Below are 19,850 nucleotides of genomic sequence, written 5' to 3' on the forward strand. Positions count from 1 at the left end.
CAGGTTCTGATGTGGGTGGAAGACACGGCATCCACCATATCCACAATTCACATCCCAAGTGTGGAAACTAGGAAGCTGACTTCCTAAGTCGCTGAGGTGTGGCCGAAAGAGTATGGTCTCCTCACCCGGACGGGTTTCAGGAGATCTGGCGCCGCTGACAGAGGCCGGACGTCGATCTAATGGCGTCACGGCACAACAACAATGTGCCAGCTTCATGGCACGGTTTCACAATCATCGAGCTCTGGCGGCAAACGCCTTAGTTCAGCATTGGTCGCAGTTCCAGCTACCTTAGGTGCCACCTCTGGCATTGTTGCCCAGAGTACTGCGCTAGATCAAGACCGACTGCGGCCGCGCCATCCTCGTCGCTACAAATTGGCCGAGGATGTTGTGGTACTCGGTTCTGTGGTGCCTCACGGTAGGCTAACCGGGGGCACTACCAGACCAATCAGACTGGCTGTCTCAAGGGCCATTCTTCCATTTGAATTCTACGGCCCTCAACCGGATGGTGTGGCATTGAGTCCTGGAACCTAGTGTCGTCAGGATTACCTCAGGACGTGGTTGCCACCATGAGACAGGCTAGCATACCAACGTCCGCCAAGATTGACCACAGGACGTGGAAGATGTTCTTATCTCGGTGCTCGGCGCAGGGTGTTTCTCCCTGGCCGGTTGCATCGTCTATGTTTCCTTCCTTCCTGCAATCTAGGTAGGAAAATGGGTTGTCGCTCAGTTCCCTTTAGGGACAAGTCTCAGCGCTATCTGTATTTTTTCAGAAACAACGACTTCCTCAGGTACGCACGTTCCTACGGGGAGTTTGTCTTCTCAGCACTCCGTACAAGCGGCCGTTAGAGCCCTGAGATCTGAACAAGGTTCTAATTGCTCTCCAGATGCCGCCTTTCGAGCCTTTGAAGGATGTCTCCCTTCCCGTTTTTCACGGGAAGTGGCCTTCTAGTAACGGTCTCGTCTCTTAGGAGAGTTTCCGAGCTAGCAACGCTCTCATACAAACTCCCTTCCTGGTCCTTCACCAGGACAGGGTAGTTCTGCGTCCGGTTCCGGAATTTCTCCCTAAGGTGGTATCCCATTTTCATATCAATCAGGATATCACCTCACCTTCTTTGTGTCCTCGTCCAGTCCATCAATTTCAGAAAGATTTGCATCTGTTGGTTCTGGTGAGAGCACTCAGGTTCTACTTCCCGCATGGCGCTCCTGCGCCACCCGGATGCACTCTTTGTCCTTGTCGCTGGTCGGCGTAAACAGTCGCAAGCTTCCAGATCCACCCTTGCTCGGGGGCTCGAGGAACCAATTCTTGAAACCTACAGTTCTACTGGGCTTCTGGTTCTCTCAAGGCCGAAGGCCCATTCTACCAGAGCCGTGGGTGCATCCTGGGCATTACGGCACCAGGCTACGGCTCAGCAGGTGTGTCAGGCACCCACCTGGTCGAGTCTCCTTACTTTTACCAAGCATTATCAGATGCATACCTACGCTTCGGCAGACGCCAGCCTAGGTAGATAAGTCATTCAGGCGGCGGTTGGCCACCTGTAGGAGAGGGCCGTTTGACGGCCCTATCATGAGGTATTCTTTTACCCACCCAGGGATTGCTTTTGGACATCCCAATTGTCTGGGTCTCCCAATGGAGCGACAAAGAAGAAGGGAATTTTGTTTACTTACCGTAAATTCCTTTTCTTCTAGCTCCAATTGGGAGACCCAGCACCCGCCCTGTTTTCTCGGGGTTTTTCTGTTTTTTCGGGTACACATGTTGTTCATGTGGTATGGTTCAGTCTCCGATGTTTCCTCGGATTGAATTGGTCTTTAAACCAGTTATTGGCTTTCCTCCTTCTTGCTTTGGCACTAAAACTGGTGAGCCAGTGATCCCACTGGGGGTGTATAGCCAGAAGGGGAGGGGCCTTACACTTTTAAGTGTAATACTTTGTGTGGCCTCCAGAGGCAATAGCTATACACCCAATTGTCTGGGTCTCCCAATTGGAGCTAGAAGAAAAGGAATTTACGGTAAGTAAACAAAATTCCCTTCTTTCAGATCATTTGAGAGTTGTTTTGAGGAGCCCATGATGCCACTCTTCATAGGAGATTCAAATAGGAGAACAACTTGCAAGTGCCCACCTTAAATACCTTTTCTCATGATTGGATACACCTGCCTATGAAGTTCAAAGCTCAATGAGGTTATAAAACTAATTTAGTGCTTTAGTAAGTCAGTAAAAAGTAGTTAGGAGTGTTCAAATCAAGAAATTGATAAGGGTGCCCATGCTTTTGCACAGGTCAAATCTTGTTTAAATGCGGATTGCACATTTTCTGTTAGTACAATAAACTTCATTTCAATCCAGAAATATTACTCAGTCCATCAGTTATTAGATATATGAAACTGAAATAGCTGTTGCAAAAACCCAAATTGTTATAAAGAAAAAAGGTTAACATGAATAGGGGTGCCCAAACTTTTCCATATGACTATGTCAGGCCTGTGGTGTAGAGTGCAAAGGCTATGTGCCCACGTGTGTGTGCACTCTGCACCGCAGCGTTTTGTCACTGTATGTCCGCTTCAGAGCGCAGCTGAAAAGCTCCGTTCTGAAACTTTGGCGACTGCAGAATTCGTGTGTTCTGGCTGCTGCCTCTCCCTATAGACAGAATGGAGACAGCATGCAAAGCGCACAAAAGAAGTGACATGTTGCTTTTTAGAACGCAGCGATTTGGCAGCATGCAAATCGCTGCGTTCTAAAACGCAACTTGGGCATGGATTATGCACAATCTTCATAGATTGGTACCAACCACACACGTGACGTTTGGAGACTGGATGGCACTGCATACGACCCCAAGAATACCATCCCTATAGTCAAGCATGATGGTGGCAGCATCATGCTGTGGGGCTGTTTCTCAGCCAAGGGATCTGGTCCGCATCCATGGGAAGATGGATTGCACGGCCTACCTGAAGATTTTGGCCAAGAACCTCCGCTCCTCCATCAAGGATCTTAAGATGGGTCGTCATTTTATCTTCCAACAAGACAACGACCCAAAGCACACAGCCAAGAAAACCAAGGCCTGGTTCAAGAGGGAAAAAAATCAAGGTGTTGCAGTGGCCTAGTCAGTCTCCTGACCTTAACCCAATTGAAAACTTGTGGAAGGAGCTCAAGATTAAAGTCCACATGAGACACCCAAAGAACCTAGATAACTTGGAGAAGATCTGCATGGAGGAGTGGGCCAAGATAACTCCAGAGACCTGTGCCGGCCTGATCAGGTCTTATAAAAGACGATTATTAGCTGTAATTGCAAACAAGGGTTATTCCACAAAATATTAAACCTAGGGGTTGAATAATAATTGACCCACACTTTTATGTTGAAAATTTATTAAAATTTAACTGAGCAACATAACTTGTTGGTTTGTAAGATTTATGCATCTGTTAATAAATCCTGCTCTTGTTTGAAGTTTGCAGGCTCTAACTTATTTGCATCTTATCAAACCTGCTAAATCTGCAGGGGGTTGAATACTACTTGTAGACACCGTGCATGTGTGTGTACGTATGTATATATGTGTATATGTATGTGTGTGTATGTATGTATGTATGTATGTATGTATGTATGTATGTATGTATGTATATACACACAGATATACACAGTGCCTACAAGTAGTATTCAACCCCCTGCAGGTTTGATAAGATGCAAATAAGTTAGAGCCTGCAAACTTCAAATACACACACACACACACACACACACACACACACACACACACACACACACACACACACACACACACACACATACACATACACATACACATACACATACACACATACATACACACATACACACACACACACACATACATACACACATACACACACACACACATACATACACACATACACACATACACACACATACACACATACACATATATATATATATAAATAATATAATATTCCTATACAGCCAGTGACTGACCTCCTGGGACACACAATTTTTATTTTTACCATAGTAGAACATAGAATTGGGTCATAGTATATATTAAGGGAGGAATTCTTGTGATGGATATAGATATACTTTTTTTGTGTATGTTTCACATTCAGTTGCTCTTTTTAGAACCGCGGATTGACCATGTGTTTTGCTTTATATCTTATCAGAACCGCGTATGGCAGAGAGATCAACGAGACATGAGAGCCATTCAGCCGGATGCCGGATATTATAATGATGTAAGTTATACTCACCCCTAACTTTTGTGAACTATAAACCCCCCCCCCCCCCACTGAGCTGCAAGTGTGGTGTCCGCGCCCCCTTCCTCCTTCTCTCTTCTCCTCATATGTTTGTATACATTTTTGGGCACACAACCTCTAAATTATGGCGGCTCCAGAAAGTAATGTGTGTTGCCTAGTCATGTGAAAAACGAATGTTTTATTTATTTTTTTTAAATCCTAAATCTCTTTATTTGAAAAACTTTTTAGGAGAATTTGGATTTGTGTGGAATTTATTTTTTTTTTTAATTAGTTTTGCCTGAAAATGTATAACGTGAGATGTGTCTGAATTAATTTCCTCGTTTCATTTTACAGTTGGTGCCTCCCATTGGGATGTTGAATAATCCTCTCAATGCTGTAACTACAAAGTTTGTGCGTACATCTACTAATAAAGTGAAGTGCCCCGTGTTTGTTGTACGGGTATGTATTTGGCCTTTATATTTTTGGTTTGCTTATGTGTTTACCTTGAGTTAGTGTGCAGATTATTAGCCTGAATGTAAAAGTAAAAATTACAATCTTTCTTCCCCCTGTAGTGGACCCCTGAAGGCCGCCGTTTAGTAACTGGAGCTTCAAGTGGAGAATTCACTTTATGGAATGGGCTGACATTTAATTTTGAGACCATTTTACAGGTTAGCTTTTCTGATTAAGTGTAAAGTCACATATCATTGACATGGCATTATTTATTTGTGTAAAACCCAAATGTTTTATTAAACTTTTCAAAACTTCCTGCCATTACCAATTTCCTTTTTTTTTTTTTTTTTTCCCCTCCCCTTCTTCCGATACCCATAACATATATATTTTTATTTATTTTTTTTTAATTTTCTGTCCGCATATGCATATATAAGGGCTTGTGATTTGAACATTTTTTATTTTTTTTTGTATGTATTAGTGGAACAAATGATCTTTTGCTTGCTTGTACATTACACAGCCACACCACAGTATTGCTACATATGGTGAAAATTATTGATAATCTTTAATTCTTTCACATATTTAGAGGGCCTGCTTCTGTCGCTGATCAGTTCTTCTTTACCTACTGCAATCTGTCAGGATTCCAAAATGGCTACTACCATTGATCACAATCCGTCCTAGAGGACATGTAGTGGGACTGCACGAGGCAGAGGCAATCTTGGAGCAGCAACCTGTCAGTCAACCCAACAGGACACTTAGTGGAATGAACTAAAGGAAAAGACATAAACACCTTTCCTTGGCTGATTTGAGAATGAACATCCATCAGTCAGCCTGACAGTTTTAGTACTTCTGTCTCGTGCTTCTCTGTCCATCATATTGCTCATGTCCTAGCAGGGGCCATGTTTAAAATCCTGACAGAGTGCACTACATAAAGAATAGCTTATTGCTTAATAAAGGTATTTGGAAAAATGTTTAGTATTTAAATGTGTATTTTTTTCATTAAATTTCGTGTAAAACCCCTTTTTATTGTTTGCTACCTGTTGTTATTGTCTGTGTGAAAAATGCTAGGAAGGGGCTAAAAATGAGTTCTACGTAATTAAGATTACACACTGACACTTATTAATGGGAAGCTGTCACCAGATTTTTCCCTATTTTAAAGTAAAAGAATCCCCTTCTGCAGCTCCATTCTATGAAGGTGCACCTTGGCCCTGACTCCCCTTCCAGACCCCAAAAATAACTTTATAAAACCTGGCCGTTAGGTATGCTAATTACCTGTGTTGGCCAGATGGGCGGGCTCATTTTCTGCCCCCCCCCCCTTCCTCCTGCCGATGATCGCCGTCCTCCTGTCTTGTTTGACAGGATGACGCCCTTAGTAATCTTCCTCGTCGCATTTTCAAATGTCGCGCCTGTGCAGTTAGGTCGGATCGCGCAGGCGCAGTTCGCTCTGTCATATCGTGGGCAGAGCAGAAAACATGGCTGCCCTCGCTCGCGCCGGTGAGCTAAATGCGCAGGCGCGAGATTATGGGCGGGTACGAGCATGGCGCTGGTGAGTTTGGCGCTGTGCATGACCTCACCAGCCCCATGCTCGTACCCACCCATAATCTCGAAAATGAGATTTGAAAATGCAACAAGAAGGATGACTGAGGGAGTCATCCCGTCAATCAAGGAAGGAGGACGGCAATCAGCGACAGGAGGGGGGAAAAAGGAGCAGAAAATGAGCCCGCCCATCTGGCCAACACAGGTAATTGGCAAACCTAAGGGCCAAGTTTTATAAAGTTATTTTTGGGATCTGGAAGGGGAGTCGGGGCCAAGGTGCACCTTCATAGACTGCAGCCCGGGAGCTGCAGAAGTTGATTCTTTTAGTTTAATAGGGAAAAATCTGGTGACCGATTCCCTCTAACACTTAGCTCTTAATGTAGATTTTTTTTTTTTTTTGTTAAGTGTTCATAACCTCATAAAGGGAATCTGTCGCTAGGTGTTTATTTTTGCAAAAAAAAAAAAAAATTAGAAGCCCGCTCACTTAGTATGATGTCCGAATGATCTAGATCAGGGGTCTCAAACTCGACTGGGTATATGGGCCGCACATAGAAATGGATTTGTGTGTACTCACCGTAAAATCGTTTTCTCTTAGCCATCATTGGGGGACACAGGACCATGGGAGTTATGCTGCCTATCCATAGGAGGACACTAAGTAGATGCAAAAGCATAGCTCCTCCTCTGCAGTATACACCCCCTGGCCCGGCAACCTCAGTTCTAGTACACAAGCAGTAGGAGAAAAAGCCAGTAAAAACTTACCTCAACAGAGAAACATGAGAAAAAAAGTCATAACCAAATAAGGTACTGAGAGAACCAAGGCCCAACAGGGCAACAGGGTGGGTGCTGTGTCCCCCAATGATGGCTAAGAGAAAACGATTTTACGGTGAGTACACAAAAATCCGTTTTTCTCTGACGACTCATTGGGGGACACAGGACCATGGGACGTCCTAAAGCAGTCCATGGGTGGGAAACATAAAAACAAGACAACGCAACCCAAGGACTAGGAACCAGTCCCAGACAGCCTGGAGCACCTACTGAGAGAAGGTGCTCTACTGCCGTTTGCAGAATTGTCCTACCCAGATTTGCCTCAGCTGAAACCTGGGCATGGACTCTGTAATGCTTTGAAAACATATGTAGGCTAGACCAGGTCGCAGCCTTACACACCTGTTCCACTGAAGCCTGATGCCGAATGGCCCACGAAGCGCCAACTGCTCGCGTGGAATGAGCCCGTAGCCCACTAGGAATGAGCTTGAGTTGCAAGCGGTAGACTTCCTGGATCGCAGAGCGAATCCAGCGAGCCAGAGTCGCCTTTGAAGTTGCCTGTCCCTTCTTAGGCCCCTCAGGAATGACGAACAAAGAGTCCGTTTTCCTAAAAGGGGCTGTCCTGGATATGTAATATCTAAGAGGTCTAACGAATGCAGAGACCTTTCCACCCTATGAACTGGGTGTGGACAAAAAGGAAGGCAGAACAATGTCCTCGTTCAAATGAAACGGGGTAGGAACCTTTGGAAGAAAATCCGGAAGGTGGCGCAGAACCACCTTGTCCTGGTGAAAAATCAGAAAAGGCTTGCGGCAAGAGTGCTGCTAGCTCCGAAACCCGTCTGATGGACGGAATTGCCACCAGGAACATTACCTTCCAGGACAGAAAAGCAAGGGAGGATTCCTTGAGAGGTTCAAAGGGGGACCTCTGGAGACCGTCCAGAACGAGATTGAGGTCCCATGGTTCCAGTGGCCATTTGTATAAAGGAACTAGATGGGAAACGCCCTGGAGGAAGGTCTTGACCTGCATTTTTTGAGCCAGGCGGCATTGGTAGAAGATTGAGAGCGCTGAGACCTGCCCTTTAAGGGAACTGAGAGCCAACCTGCAGAAAATCGAGAGTTCTGGGGATGGCCAAAGGCACAGGCTGGACATTAGTTTCCCTGCACCATGAAAGGAAGATTTTCCACGTACGGTGGTAAATGCGGGATGAAGCAGGCTTTCGGGCGCTGATCATGGTGGAGATAATCGCGGGGCAGAATCTTGCTCTTGTTAATACCCAGGCCTCAATGGCCATGCCGTCAGCTTCAGGGCTCTGGAGTTCTGATGGGAAATGGGGCCCTTGGGTCAGCAAGTCTGGGATGTCCGGAAGGCGCCACGGTACGTCTACGAGCATTTGTACTAATTTGGCGTACCAGGCGCGCCTGGGCCAGTCCGGTGCTATCAGTATCACCGGGACTCCCTCTGCTTTGATTTTCCTGATTACCCGCGGCAGCAGAGGTAGGGGTGGAAATATGTAAGGCAGGCGGAAGTGGAGCCAGGAGCAGACTAGAGCATCCGCGCCGATGGACTGCGGATCGCGTGACCTGGCTATGAACGCGGGTACCTTTTGCGTTCAACCTTGAGGCCATTAGATCCACGTCTGGTGTACCCCACAGAGTGCAGATGTGTAGGAACACTTCTGGGTGGAGAGAGCACTCTCCGGCGGCCAGGCCTTAGCGACTTAGAAGACTGCTGCCCAGTTCTCTACTCCCAGTATGTGTACCGCTGATATCACTGACCCTGTCGATTCGGCCCAGCTGAGGATCCTGTGGGCCTTGAGATAAGCTGCCTTGCTGCAGGTATACCCCTTGGCGATTGATGTAGGTTACAGCTGTCTCGTCCGATTGGACTCGAATCTGATGACCCACTAACAGAGGGCAGGATGCCCTGAGCGCGAGGAAGATCGCGCGGAGTTCCAGGATGTTTATGGGTAGGAAAGACTCCTGGGGCGTCCAACGTCCTTGAGCAGTGTGGTGCCGGTACACTGCTCCCTAGCCTAGGAGACTGGCGTCCGTGGTCAGGACCAGCCAGTTCATTGGTAGAAAAGATCTCCCCTTCGATAGGGATGAGGACCGAAGCCACCAGCGGCGTGCGTACCTGACTGAAGGCGTCAGGTGAAGATGTCTGTCCGGGGAGAAGGGGCTCTTGTCCCAGGCCGCTAGAAGGGCTAGCTGCAGTGGGCGGAGGTGCAGTTGAGCAAAGGGTACTGCTTCCATAGCTGCCACCATCCTGCCGAGCACTTTCATGCTGAATCGAATGGAGCGAGACGGAGGACGTAGAAGGCAGCGTACCGCTCGTTGAAGAGTGATCGCCGTGTCCTGAGAGAGAAGGATCAAGCCCCGACGGGTGTCCAGGGACATGCCCAGGAAGGTGATGGATCGTGATGGCATCGGGGATGATTTGAACAGATTCACTAGCCACCCTAAGTGGGATAGGGTGTCCACAGTGATCTGTACGCTGGTTGAGCAGTCGCGGAAGGAGGGGGCCTTGATGAGGCGGTCGTCCAAGTAAGGGAGAACGATTACTCCCCTGGCGTGAAGGACGCTCATGGCGGCCGCCATGACTGTGGTGAAGACCCTTGGTGCGGTGGCAAGGCCGAAGGGTAGAGCTACGAATTGAAAGTGGGAGTCCTGAACTGCGAAGCGGAGGAACTTTTGGTGATCTAGGGCGATGGGTATGTGCAGGTACGCGTCCTTGATATCTATGGAGGCGAAGAATTCCCCTTCGGCCATGGATGCAATAATGGACCTTAGGGACTCCATTCTGAATCTCCGTATGTGCACATGTTTGTTTAGGTGTTTGTGGTCCCCAAAAAGGATGGGTCAGTTTGACCCATCCTGGACCTCAGAGAGGTTGGAATAAAACCCCCCCGAACTTCTTGTCGACTGGGACAGGTATTATCACTCCTGCTGTTTGCAGCGAGTGGATTGCTGAGAAAAAAAGCTTTGCGTCGTTTTCGAGTCTTTAAAGGGTTTGAGAGAGAGAACAGACTCGGGGGTCGGGTCCTGGTAACCGGAAGACATAAGGTCTCGCACCCATTTGTCGTCTGAGGCGGCAGCCCAGATTTGTTGAAAGAACCGCAGTCTACCTCCTACAATGAGTGTGTCTTCCGGGGCGCCGAAGGAGTCATGAGGGGGGAAAACGTCGTGGCAGAGTCTCCCTAGTCCTGGACTGTTTCGGTCTAGGCTGCCATGACGAAGTGGGTTTCGGGGAGAGCTGAGAAGGTCTGTCCCTGCGTAGTCCGCGGCTGGTGGCTGGGACAGCACGGGATATCGACCAACCAAATGAGTTGCGAAAGGAGCGGAACGAGGACTGTGAACGTCTGGTGAAGGACGTCCTGGACTTCAGCTGGGGGAGGGAGGTACTCTTTCCTCCCGTGGCGTCAGAAATGAGCTTGTCCAGACGTTCGCCAAACAATCGGTCTGGAAAAAAGGGAAGGCCCGTGAGAGACTTCTTGGAGGCAGAGTCCGTTCACCATTGTCGGAGCCAGAGAGCTCTACGGATGGCTGTGGTATTTGAGGCGACAAACGCTGCGCAGGTAGCAGCGTCCATGGAGGCCTGGATGAGGCACTCCGCCGCAGCGGCAATTTGAGCTGTTACCTCTGTGAAGGTATGAGTGAACTGGGATTCCTCAAGCGAAGTGTTAAGGGATTCTGCCCAGACCGAGATCGCCTTTGCGACCCACACAGTGGCAAAGGAGGGCGAGAGGGAGGAACCCGCAGCCTCAAAAGCAGAGCGGGCGAGGTGCTTTACCTGTCTGTCGGGTCCTTGATGGAGGAACCATCGGGTAAAGACAGGAGCGTCTTTGTGGTAAGGCAGGAGACCGGGGGGGTCGACCGAGGGCGGATCGGCCCAGCCCTTAGGGGCAGGTGAGGCAAAAGGGTACCGGGACTCCATGAGTTTTCGGTTACCGAAGCGCCTGTCAGGCTTCTCCCTTTGCTTTGTGAGGATATCCTAAAACTCTGGGTGATCAGCAAAAACCTTTTGGGGTTTCCTTGGCCTCTTAAAGGAGACCGCATGGTCAGTGGTAGTGGATGGGGGATCCTCCACATGCAGAGTTTGGTTGATTGCTGCTATAAGGGAGTCTATTGCAGTTTGATCATCTGGGGAGGCTGAAACCAAGGAATCCTCCTTTTACAAACAGCATTCTCCCTCCTCCAGCTCTTTCGAAGCCGTGGAGCGTGTGGGAGAGCCTGCCCTGTGTGCTCCCGAGGGAGAGCCCGCTGGAGACACCCGGCCGTGTGCTCTTTTCCTGATCCCTGCAACCGGTGAAGCATGTGCCTGGATTACCTCAGAAGGATCCTCCATGGGGCTATCCTCAGGCTGCGTTCCGTCCAGGGACCCAGAAGGGTGTGGAGGAAGACATTGCATAGCCAGCACCAGGTTCTGTGACAGTTTTTCCATGGATTGGGACAGAAACTGTGCCCATTCCGGTGGGCTGGGAACCCTAGGCTCTGGACTGACTGTTGCGGCGGTCGTGGCAGGGGGTCTTGGGGGGGCTATAGGGGCACAGGACTCACAGAGAGAAGAGGTGTGTTTTACGTGGTAGCTCAGCGTGGCAGGCAGTGCAGGCTGAATAATAGACTACGTGGGCCTTAGCACTCTTAGTGCCCTTAGAATTCTGCATGTGCCTAATAGGTGTATGCCAGGAGGGGGAGCAATGCTCAGCAGAGCTATAAGTGAAGCAAGCACCTCACCAGAATCAGCCGATGGCCTGAATATGAAGTCAGTGTGCCCCCCCTGCTGTGGGTAGTAAAAAACAGCGGGAAGGGAGTTTGAGTTTTCCTCCCTCTCCCTCCAGTCAGCACACAGCTGGTCACTGGTGGTTAGCAGCCGGCTTTTCTGCTAGAGCAAATAAACAGCGTGAGGCCCTGAGCCCAGGGCCCTCCCCCTGCCACCGGGAAATTATCTGCAGGACTTTCTGCAAACAGGAGTGACTCCCCCCCCCCTCCTCCAGCCGGCAAGCTAGAGAAAAGTTAACACTGTGTGTGCAGGACTTGCACTCAGCAAGGGACTTTCTCATAAATACTGTAAATGTCCTGGGAGCCTTCCCTGCAGCGTCTTTTCTCCCTTTGTCTGGGAAACCAGTCAGGGGGGGATCTCTCCTTTTAAAACACTGCTTCAGTCCAGGCAGTGAAAATAGCAGTCAGCTTGCTGTGTCTGGTCACACCGGTGCCATATTCAACTCAGAGCCTGCAAAGAGGGGCTGAGGAATTGCGCTATAGGGGCACAGGCCTCTACCCTGGGCTTTGGAAAATCTGTGTCTGTGGAACCAGTCGTCCAGCCCAGGATCCAGCGTCGCAGGAGGGGGTACGTGAAGGCGACACTCCACGTTCCCGCCCGTTGATGGTAGCGGGAGATCGGTCCAAAAAGGAAACAGTCGCCCTCAAAAAATAACAAACCTTTAAAGCAAGTGCCTCTTGCAGACACTAAGCTAAAACTGAGGTTGCCTGGCCCGGCCAGGGGGTGTATACTGCAGAGGAGGAGCTATGCTTTTGCATCTACTTAGTGTCCTCCTATGGATAGGCAGCATAACACCCATGGTCCTGTGTCCCCCCAATGAGGCGTCAGAGAAATAATAATTTGGAAGGGGGGGCGCGTTCTTTGCAAGGCAAAGTAACATTTTTATTGGTACCATTTTTTTTTTTTATTTTTTTTTTTATTTTCTATACACCTTTTTGAATCACTGTTTTTCAACATTTTTTGCTTGTTATAACAAATGTGCACTTTATAACAAAAAACTTTTAATGGTGAGGAAAAAATCATGCTTTATTTTTTATTATACATTTTATCCCCTTTTTGTAAGTCATATTGTTTTACAATTCGCACCATATAGTAATTTTGGCCAACATCTTGTAGTAATGTTCCCATGCTGTTGGGCCTCTTTTAGTAATGTCCCCCATCCTTTTCCCCTTGTAGTAATGTGCCCATCCTTGCCACCTAGTAGCAATGTGCCCATCCTGTAGTAATGTGCCCATCCTTTTCCCCATCCTGTAGTAATGTGCCCATCCTTGTCCCATTTTACTAATGTACTCATGCTGGTCCTCTTCATGTAGTATACCATTCTTAACACATGTACACTCACCTGTCCTCCGTTCCCATGGTGTCTTCTTCGCTGCCTCTTGTAGCCCACAGGTCTGCGGCCCCCTTGATGTTCGCGGCTGGTGCGGGGTTTGCAGTCATTGGCGCTTTATTTCAGATGAATCATTTGCTGATTCTGCGCAGAATCAAGCTTTTTGAAAAGCTGTTCCAACTGCCGTCGAATCGGAGGCCAGCAGGTGACGTCATGCGCGTCACCTGCTGGCCTCTTATCGGTGCCTGCCATTGGAATAGCTGTTCAGAGCTAGACTTCGCAGCACCGGCAAAACATGCATTCCGAAATATAGCTCTGGACTGCAGTGGCCATGATCGCCAAGGAAACAAAGTGTCTGCGGGCTGCAAGAAGGAGCCTGAGGGGCCGCATGTTTGAGACCTCTGATCTAGATGGTGAGGTATGAGACCACACCATTGTCTGTCTGGTGTTCACCAGGGTGTTTTGGTGTCTTTTTTTTTTTTTTTTTTTTTTTTTCCCCCCTTTCCCCTCATCTGAGAGCAGCATACTATAGGAAGAGACCCTGATGCCAGCTGTATCACTTTGTCACAACTTCTGCAGTCAGTAAACTGTCTTGGATGTAGCAGAGATCAGAGGGCTAATCCCACCCACACCACAACTTTTTCCTTATACATTGTCTATTGACAGTGAGCTGCTTGTCAGAGAAGGTGGCATGGGCTAGGAGACAGGAGAGCTGCAGTACTGGAAGTGATAGGCTGATTGTTTTATCACTAGATTAAGTGACACATTGCTGAAATCTGTGTCTCAGTCCCTATCTCCTGCTTTCTTCAGATTACCATATTTTTCGGAGTATAAAACGCACTTTTCCTCCCAAAAATTTGAGAGGAAAATGAGGTGTGTCTTAAAATCTGAATGTAGCTTAATGGGTGCTGCCGGCGCTTGTCAGTGTGGCGCTGTTGTGTGCATCGGCTCTGCTCGGTGCGCGGCTGCTTTGTGCTGCTCGGCGCGCGGCTGCTTTGTGCTGCTCGGTACGCGGGCGGTCATTCTGAAGATATCGGCGGTCAGGGATTCAAATAATGGCGCCTAGAGTCAGCGCCTACGCAGATGGAGCTCTCAGCTCAAGCTGCATCTGCGCATGCGCCGACTATGACCGCCATTATTTGAAGCCCTCACCGTAGACCGCCAGCATCTTCAAAATGGCCGGGGGGGACTCCCTGTCCCCCCGCACAGAGCAGAGCGGCGTCACCGGCCCCGCACAGAGCAGAGACCGCAGTGAGTATCTGGGCTGCATCACCCCGCTCCGCTGCTGCCCCCTCTCCCTGGTAAGACCCCACCAGATTACACTTTTTTTTTTTTTCTTCAAATTTGGGGAGCGTCTTATAATCCGGTGCGTCTTAAAAAGCTAAAAATATGCTATATAGCAAAAACCTGTATACAGATTCCCTTTAGAGGACCTGTGATCATGTAAAAAGTGACCAGTTTTCTTTTCTTTTATTCCCTTTTAGTATCTGGGGGTTTTATTTTTACATTTGCCACACGGTATCAGAGAGAGGCTCTTTTTAATTTTGCTAAAGATTTTTATGGCCTTTACAAGGAGGTGTTGCTCAGTGTAACTGTGTAGAACACCCTAAAGAAACTCAACCCTCCCCCCCCCCCCCCCCCCCCCACCTCCCCTAATCTGAAATCTCCCAATCCCCGACCCTTTCTGTGAGCCAAACCCCCTTGGAAAGACCGCAAAATTAATACTAAATGTAGAGTCTTAAGTCTTTCGAACTGTGTGACGAATTTAAAATAAGACGATTACTCCAGAGTAACAGTGGGATAAAATTAAAAGCAAAAATTGGCCACTTTTGACCTAGAGTCAGGTCTCCTTTTTAGAGTCGTTTAAATGCATGAAACTATTGATTTAAAGAAATCGTCTGTTACGTATTCCTTATTCCTTCTTGATCTGCGTAGACTTAAATTAAACACTTTTCAACCTTCTCTTTAGGCTCATGACAGCCCAGTCCGCGCTATGACCTGGTCCCATAATGACATGTGGATGCTGACAGCGGACCATAATGGATATGTGAAGTACTGGCAATCCAACATGAATAACGTCAAGATGTTCCAGGCGCATAAGGAGGCGATTAGAGAGGCCAGGTTTATAACCACTCTACCCTTTTCCATAGATATTGCTAATCTCTGCCTTCAGTGTTGTATCTATTTGAAGTCTTCACGTTTGCATTGGGGGGCAGGCTTAGTCAGGCTGAAGCAGTATCTTATGCACGTCCATTCCTGTTATTCATTGTGTTCGATCACAGCATTGTGTACTGTTTCTCGCACAAACTGTGTATGCCAAGACGTTTGCTTTATAATAAAGAATTCTGTGCCTCTAATAGTTCACAGATGCAAAATAAAGCACAATACAATAAAACTGACAGCTACACGTACTATGACAATAAAAACACCTATCCCACAGTGCTAAATCCTCCAGGGAATCTCCTAATGGAACACCTTTCATTATTAGGGAGGGCGGCACTTTTTCCCTTTTTAGAGCTGGTTTATGCTTTTTCATGGTAACATTTTGGCAGTATTCACACGTTTATACAGAAGTTTAGTTTAAAACTCCACTTGATCCAGATAATGTTTTACTTATCCTAAGAAATTACATATAGTTCTGTAACAATGTTGACTTTTTTTACAGCAGCACAATGCGAAGTAACAGCCCAATGTCCTTGTAATACTTTATGCTAAGCACAATAGGTGGAAAGTGAGACCACCTGCAAGATATCTTGAGATTTGGGTAGTATTCAGCAGAAGCGTACAAATCAAGTCTGCCGCAGCGGGAGAACTTCAGTGCCGCAACTGGTAGTAGTTTAAGACCAAAGAAAACCTTGACTTGTGTATGGCTTTAAAATAAGAAGTCTTTTAGAGTCATATCCGTGTCGGAAATGTATCCTTAGGTATATAGCAGGGTGGATAAAAATCTTGATTTTTTTAAAAAAATCAAAAAAATCAGATTTTTTTGATTTAAATCAGATTTTTTTGATTTAAATCAGATTTTTTTTGATTTAAATCATTTGATTTAAATCAGATTTTTTAATCAAGTTGTACACAAGCAAAACTTTGTCTTTTTGCAAATCTAATTGTTTTACACAAATAAAAATATTAAAACAGTTGATTATGAAACCTAATAATTTTTATTTGCACTATTAAACACTCAGAATTGAACTACAGAGAGTAAAGGTCCAGTCACACTAAGCAACTTACCAGCGATCCCAACAACGATAGGGATCGCTGGTAAGTTGCTAGGAGGTTGCTGGTGAGATGTCGCACTGCGACGCTCCAGCAATCCCACCAGCAACCTGACCTGGCAGGGATCGCTGGAGCGTCGCTACACGAGTTGCTGGTGAGCTCACAAGCAACCAGTGACCAGCCCCCAGCGCCGCGTGGAAGATTCTGGGCTTGGTAACTAAGGTAAATATCGGGTAACCAACCCGATATTTACCTTGGTTACCAGTGCACGGAGCTACACGTGCAGAGAACAGGGAGCACCGCACACTGAGCGCTAGCTCCCTGCTCTCCTAGTTACAGCACACATCGGGTTAATTAACCCGATGTGTGCTGCAGCTAAATGTGCACAGAGCAGGGAGCAGCGCACACTGAGCGCTGGCTCCTTGCTCTCCTAGTTACAGCACACATCGGGTTAATTAACCCGATGTGTGCTGCAGCTAAATGTGCACAGAGCAGGGAGCAGCGCACAATGCTTAGCGCTGGCTCCCTGCTCTCCTAGTTACAGCACACATCGGATTAATTAACCCGATGTGTGCTGCAAGCTACATGTGCACAGAGCAGGAGCCGGCACTGACAGTGAGAGCGGAGGAGGCTGGTATCAAAGGTAAATATCGGGTAACCAAGGACAGGGCTTCTTGGTTACCCGTTGTTTACATTGGTTACCAGCCTCCGCAGAAGCCGGCTCCTGCTGCCTGCACATTTAGTTGTTGCTGTCTCGCTGTCACACACAGCGATCTGTGCTTCACAGCAGGACAGCAACAACTAAAAAATGGCCCAGGACATTCAGCAACAACCAACGACCTCACAGCAGGGGCCAGGCTGTTGCTGGATGTCACACACAGCAACATCGCTAGCAACGTCACAAAAGTTGTTCGTTAGCAGCGATGTTGCTAGCGATGTTGCTTAATGTGACAGGGCCTTAAGTACTTTTTAACAATAGCCTATCTCTAACGTTTGAAGTAAGCAAACATCTTCAGTGAATACATCAGTCCTTTAAGCCTACTGTTTATTTAGGACTTTTAATAGGAAAACCAGTTGTCCTGCTTTAGCAGTTCCTAAGCGGCTTCGGACTGTTGTGTGCACAAAACCAAATGAAGACCTACCTATTGCCATATAGTAAAACAAAAAAGTTTTTTACTTACTTTGGGGTCCCCCCCTCACCCTGGCGTTAGATCGTTGCCCCTAGTTTCGTCCGTGTAACTATGGGCGCACATGCACACTGCTCTCACTTCTCATTTTAATCGTGATTTATATTAAAAAAAAATCTTTTGATTTAAATCGTGATTTAAATCATGATTTAAATCGGCGTGATTTAAATCAATCCACCCTGGTATATAGCAGCCTTCTTAGGTTAAAAGGTTGGTGCTTTATATTTATTTGAAAATATTTAGTGTCCATGGTTTTAAACATCCCTCACCACTTCTCAAAAGCAAAGAGAAGTGTTAGCATTTAGCAGGTGAGGCCCGGACATCTATAATGCCTCTTGCCACAACTAGGTGGAAGTCATGGTAAGCATTTTTGCTGGCTGATGGCATAGTTAGGTTTGCTGTTGTGGCACATGGACAGACAATTATGTGACAAAATTATTAGCAAATGTCCGTCTCCTAATATATTTGGCAGCATACTCCACTGCTTTTTACGTTTGAGGCTAACCAGTGACAACTTGCAGACCGGTGATACCCTCACTAATTGCCATTAATATCGCTCAACAGGACAGTTTTATCCCTGTTCTAAAATTGAGCTGTAGTGTGCATGCACAATCTCTGCTCTATGAAGGCCACGTACACACATTGAGAGTTTTTTTTTTTTTTTTGTTTTTTGTTTTTCTACATCGGTATGTGTAAGCCAAAACCAGGAGTGGAACAATCAGAGGAAAAGTATAATAGAAACACGTCACCACTTCTGTGTTTTTGTTTGTTTTTTTTTTTGTTCTTTAAGTTGCCAAATACTCAACTTGTGGTCGTGGCCTAATTCTTTGTGGGTCACGGTGGTTGAGCATGCATGCTGCCGCACTATTTTATAACTGGGATAACGTTTCCTATTCTCCAATCAGTCGGACCCCCACCCATCATTAAGTTATTTTTATGTAGCTCTTTCCTGAATGGTAATGGAATGAGCCTTTGATTGCAGAAAGCTTTCTACACACTATATATAATGTGCTCCTTAAGGCTATGTGCCCACGCTACAGGATTTACCGCGGATTTTGCCGCGGATTTACCGCAGATTTGCCGAAAATCTGCAGCAGCAGCACTTCCAAGCCATTTCAATGGCATTTTGGAAATGCTGTGCCCATGCTGCGGATTTTTCCGCGGCGGATTTGCCGCGGATTTTGATCCGGAAAAATCTGCAGCATGTCAATTGTTTGGTGCAGATTTGGTGCGGATTTTTGGCTTTGAATGGGGAAAAAAAAAAAAAATCCGCGGCAAATCCGCGGGTGCGGATTTGCCTCGAAAGTCGCGGATTTTCAGGCAAAAAAATCCGCAGGGACATTCTAGCGTGGGCACATAGCCTTACAGTGCACGCTGATAATGGTGAATGGGGCCTGGTAATTAGGATTGAATCAGAAACCTTTTTAGATCTCGACCTGTAATGTGTCTGCAACGTTTGAGATGTTACTGTCTGGATAAAGGATCATCTTTTACTGACTTGTGAAGTCTGATCCCTGTGCTCGGCTTTAATTGTCATAAAATGATTGTTTTTAACTTTGAGCCTCTGTGGAAACTGGACTTTGAGGTAAGTAATTGCTGCCCTAAGGACTACAGTGGCTCAGTGGTTAGCACTGCAGTCTTGCTGTGCTGGGGTCCTCTGTTCAAATCCCACCATGGACACCATCTGCAAGGAGTTTGTATGTTCTCCCTGTGTCTTTATGGGTTTCCTCCCACACTGCAAAGACCTACTGATAGGGAATGTAGATTGTGAGCCCCAATGGGGACAGTGTTGCTGATGTAGGTAAAGCTCTGTGGAATTAAGTGCTATATAAGTGAGTAAAAAATAATTTTAAACCTTGAAATTGCTGCTCAACACAGACACAATATATTTTTGCTAAAGTACTCGGTTCAGTAGCCTATAATATATAATTTTAGACAAGGAATCACTCGCAGTTTGAGGCATCTTTAGACTGTCTAGGTCAAGTTAGCACCACCTTTTGGATTACTTAGACACTTGTGCCATAAACTTGGCACTGTCACATTTGCTCCTTGTCTGTGCACTAGACTAGCCCCGTATTCATACGACCTGTTGTTGGCCAAGGCACAAAGTTTTACACAGATAAGGGGATGTGCAGACAGAGTTTCTGCTCCAAAAACACCACAACAAAAAAACCTCCGCTTGCAGATGCCCCAGGGGCCTGGACGTCATGAAAGACTTTTCTCAAATTGTCAGACTTGGATTATGGATAGAGATCCAGCTCACCCACGTCTGACCTCACCGTGCTTCAGATTCGGCCCTGCCCTGGCCGCACAGTAATGATAAATGAGGCAGATAATCCAGTTGAGTGGATTATGCTAAATGCATTTGAGCTCTGTACTACATAGATCTGGACCAGAAT

General features: G+C 46.9%; 1 protein-coding gene across 3 annotated transcripts in view; it reads left to right on the forward strand.

Annotated features, from left to right (window-relative positions):
- WDR33 (WD repeat domain 33) overlaps positions 1-19,850 on the forward strand; it is a 180,782-nt gene that overhangs the window by 45,454 nt on the left and 115,478 nt on the right. For all 3 annotated transcript variants that reach the window (XM_075340837.1, XM_075340838.1, XM_075340839.1), the window contains exons 3-6: positions 4,125-4,193; positions 4,548-4,652; positions 4,766-4,861; positions 15,018-15,169. In XM_075340837.1, the coding sequence (XP_075196952.1) occupies positions 4,125-4,193; positions 4,548-4,652; positions 4,766-4,861; positions 15,018-15,169 (422 nt within the window). The remainder of the gene's footprint in view (positions 1-4,124; positions 4,194-4,547; positions 4,653-4,765; positions 4,862-15,017; positions 15,170-19,850) is intronic.

The sequence above is a fragment of the Anomaloglossus baeobatrachus genome, chromosome 3 (assembly GCF_048569485.1).
Source record: "Anomaloglossus baeobatrachus isolate aAnoBae1 chromosome 3, aAnoBae1.hap1, whole genome shotgun sequence".
Lineage (NCBI taxonomy): Eukaryota > Metazoa > Chordata > Amphibia > Anura > Aromobatidae > Anomaloglossus > Anomaloglossus baeobatrachus.